General features: G+C 41.1%; 1 protein-coding gene across 1 annotated transcript; it reads right to left on the reverse strand.

Moving 5' to 3' along the window:
- LOC130932727 (DEAD-box ATP-dependent RNA helicase 24) lies at positions 1-3,906 on the reverse strand. The gene is made up of 5 exons (XM_057862135.1): positions 3,046-3,906; positions 1,635-2,863; positions 951-990; positions 299-719; positions 1-191 (listed from the first exon to the last, which is right to left on the reverse strand). Exons 1-5 carry the CDS (start codon positions 3,656-3,658, stop codon positions 146-148), a joined length of 2,349 nt encoding a protein of 782 aa, XP_057718118.1. The 5' UTR covers positions 3,659-3,906; the 3' UTR covers positions 1-145.

The following is a 3,906-nucleotide window of genomic DNA, read 5'->3' on the forward strand; positions in this document are numbered from 1 at the left end:
TAAAACCGAACAGAGCAACCTTTCTATAATTTAGGCTAAAAAGCATTGAGAAATTATTATTTATACAAAGAAAATCATATCAAGACTCGACCTACAAATATAGAAACATTGATACACTTGAGAGTGATGTCACTCAAATAAGAAACTACCTATCCCAGCCTGATGGCCTCCTCCTTTCTCTGGGTTTAGAGCTGCAGCACAAGTTAAACAAGAGCTCTATCAGCAACTAAATCGTTTGAACATGTTGCAATTCAGAGAAAGATAAAAATTCAAAAACTTAGCTTCGAAAACTACTAACCTGTTTGAGTTGTTCTGAGCAGGGTTTACACCGGAATTTGGGCCACCGGAGTTTACTGCTGCTGTAGCAGGACTGGGTGAAGCAGCATTATTATGAGAAGTTATATCCCCGCCAATTGATCCACCAGATACAAAACCGCGAAGTGCAGGTCTCTTATTTGCAGCCATACTTGCATTGTTATTGTATCCTTGATTTTGGGAGTTAGAGGAAGCAGCAACAAAGCTACTCCGAAACTGTGACATCATTCCTGTTCGTAAAGAATTTACAGCAGCAGAGCGGCTCGGAGGGGTGTTAGATGAAGCATTGTTGGACTCGGGATTATATCCAATACCAAGGCCAAAATCAACTCCACGCACACCCCGACCGCCACCGCCACCGCCACCACCACCACCTCCTCCTCTCCCTTTGCCTTTTTTCCCACCTGTGCACAATACACAACAAATTCAAATAGAGATTATTTAATCAAACAACAACCGACATCACATCCCGGTCCTACTGTGTTAAGGTGGAATAATGCAGCTTATGACAAGTGCATAAAGTGGTACATTGCAAGAAAATCACATCACCAATTTTTTCTTTTAATAATTTTGTCTGCTCAGCAAATCTGTTACTGTTCCATAGACATAATATAATGCAAAGTATTATCTCATACCTCCTTTTCTTGCATCACGTTTTGACCTGAACCTCCCATCCTATTAAAATACAAGGCAACAGCTATCAAATAAAATCATGACACAGGTGCAATCTGAACTTTTAAACAGAATCTTCAACATTAAGAGCCAGATTAAAACAGAGTTTTTAAAAACAAAGAACAATAATGAGTAAAAATAAATATATTACTATAGGAGACAAGCACTTCCAAGATTACTACAGTATCTCCATAGTGTTAATAAGTAATAAATATGGCTAAGAGAATTGATATATTCTTCTCCACATGTTTAATATTTAAGACAGTTTTTGAGGATTCAAATTTCAATATAACAACCCAAGTAGCTGCAATGAAGGAGCTATAATGAGAAAATTAACAATATATATTTTACTACACATTTGTTAACTCCTTAACCTCTTAACAAAATACTCCAAGAGGAATCACTCGTAGAACTCTGTTAGTTAAAATTAATTATGGGCATCAAAGTAGCGGTATTATATCAAAAACACATGCAGTGAACCAACAAAATATACAAGAATGTCATAAATAGGAGAGCCTATAGAATCTTTCAATGATATGAACCAACAGCAAAATTACAAACTATTGGCAAAATATTTGGACAACATGACAAATTGTATAAACATCAAGGTATAAAATATTGTTGAAACAATTAAGGGGTATAATTACCTTCATAGCAAGATCCATCAACTCCATGGATACATTCTGACCAGCAGCAATCAAGCTATTAACCAGTTCGCCAGCAAAGCGTGCTTCTTTTTGAGTTATAAGAGTGTATGCAACCCCATCCTTGTCACCAGCACGGCCTGTTCTCCCAATCCGATGGACATGCATATCCATATCTTTTGCAATATCAAAGTTTACCACAGATTTAATTGACTTGATATCAAGACCACGAGCAGCAACATCAGTTGCAATAAGCACATGGTAGACACCAGCTTTAAACTTCTGCAAAGTTTCCATGCGAGAAGCTTGATCTTTATCACCATGCAGGGCAGCAACTTTAAAGCCTCTCTGAGCCAATTGTGATTCAATTTCATCCACAGTAGCCTTCTTGGAAGCAAATACTAGGACATCACCTTGATCGATCATCTCGGGCAACTTCTCCAAAAGCCAAGGCAATTTTTCAGCATCAGAAGGAATTACATGGACAACTTGAGTAATGTCTTCATTTGCCATTCCCACCTCCCCAACTGTTACTCTAACAGGATCACTAAGGATCTCTCTAGCCAACTTTTCAACTTTACGAGGCATTGTCGCAGAAAAAAGTAAAGTCTGACGATCCGGCCTAATCTGACCAACAATGGACCTTACTTGTGGCTCAAATCCAAGATCAAACATCCGGTCAGCCTCATCAAGCACCAGGTAAGTTGCTCTAGTCATTGTCAAGGCCTTCATTTTTAGCATGTCTATCAATCTCCCAGGGGTGGCAACTACTATCTCACAACCTGCCTTGAGTTCTTTGAACTGTTCAAGTTTTGACATTCCACCATAGACAGCAGACACACGTATACCATATGCTTTTGCAAATTTCTTGGACTCAAGATATATCTGATGTGCCAATTCTCTTGTAGGTGCGCATATAACTCCTATAGGACCCTCTTCCTTCTGAAGTTCAGGCTGATCCATGATATGCACAATCATAGGAAGCACAAAAGCAGCAGTTTTACCAGAACCAGTTTTTGCAATGCCAATGATATCTCTACCGGAAAGAATAACTGGTAAAGCTTGGCACTGTATAGACGTTGGCTTCTCATAACCTTGTTTCTTTATAGCACCCATAATTTGCTGAGAGAACCCACAGTCCTCAAATGTCTTTATTGGCTTAGGCACATCAAATCCCGACACACGAATAGCCAAACTCTTCCGGTACTCAGTGACATCTTGCTCACTCATACCTGAAGGGGAAAATCTCAGTTAACTCGCAGGACACACCTCAATGCCACCCTCTTCCGTTATAATTATTACTACTTTTTAACATTAACAATTATGCAAATAGAGTTTGGTTTTAGCCATTAAAGCATCATAAAAATAAGCAAACAAGTAATACATTATCGATATAATTAGGGTCCGGAATTACCTGAAATTGAAGGTGCCTCCTCATAGAAATCCTTATTGAAGGGCTCATAGTCAATAGAACTGTGATCAAGTGCAGGAATGGGTTCGATCTTCTTCTTGTCAAGAACTATAGGATTATCATCAGAATCATACTCTATCATACCGGCATCCACAGCCTTAGCAGCAGCATAAACCTCTTCATCAGAATCGTAGCCAGCGTGCAGAGCCTCCGAGGCCAACGTCAACCCTAGGTCCTTCTTCGCCCTCAAGAAGCTCTCCATTGGATCATCCTCCTCATCGTCCTTGTACCTGTCCTCCGCCTTCTCCTTTGGCTTCGGAGGCGCCGTCGTCCTCATCTCTTCGTGAATCCCTTCCATGAAGGCGTCCAGCGGATCGATTTCCTCGTCGCCACCATTATTGCCACCTCCGCCATCGCCGGCAGCTTTGTTGTCGTTTCCGGCGGCGTCGTTGTCGTCGTAATCGATGTTGTCGAGGTCGGTGTCCTCGTAATTGTCGTGGCCGTGGCGTGAAGAGGGAGGGACGTAGAGGCGCTGAGGAGCTTGGGATCGCTCGAAGTTGTAGGTGGATTGGCGGTTTATGCCGAAACCGTCAAATCCGAACTTCCTCTTCGACATGGTTTCGATTTGTTGCAGAAAAGAAACGCAGAGGATGACAAAACCCTAGCTGAGCTTCCGGGAAGCTGAAGAAGATGATGCAGGAAAAAAAAATAATAAATAGTGTATAATAATAATGAGAAGAAAATTAGGTTTGTGAGAAATGGAATTTGGCGGGTTCGCGTGTTTGCATAGTGAGTATGGAAGCAGCGAAGAGTGAAGGGTCGGTGTGTGGGGTGGAAGTTGGAACCAGCAATTTGGGGCACCAA

This window comes from Arachis stenosperma, chromosome 6, assembly GCF_014773155.1.
Source record: "Arachis stenosperma cultivar V10309 chromosome 6, arast.V10309.gnm1.PFL2, whole genome shotgun sequence".
NCBI classification, from domain to species: Eukaryota; Viridiplantae; Streptophyta; class Magnoliopsida; order Fabales; family Fabaceae; genus Arachis; species Arachis stenosperma.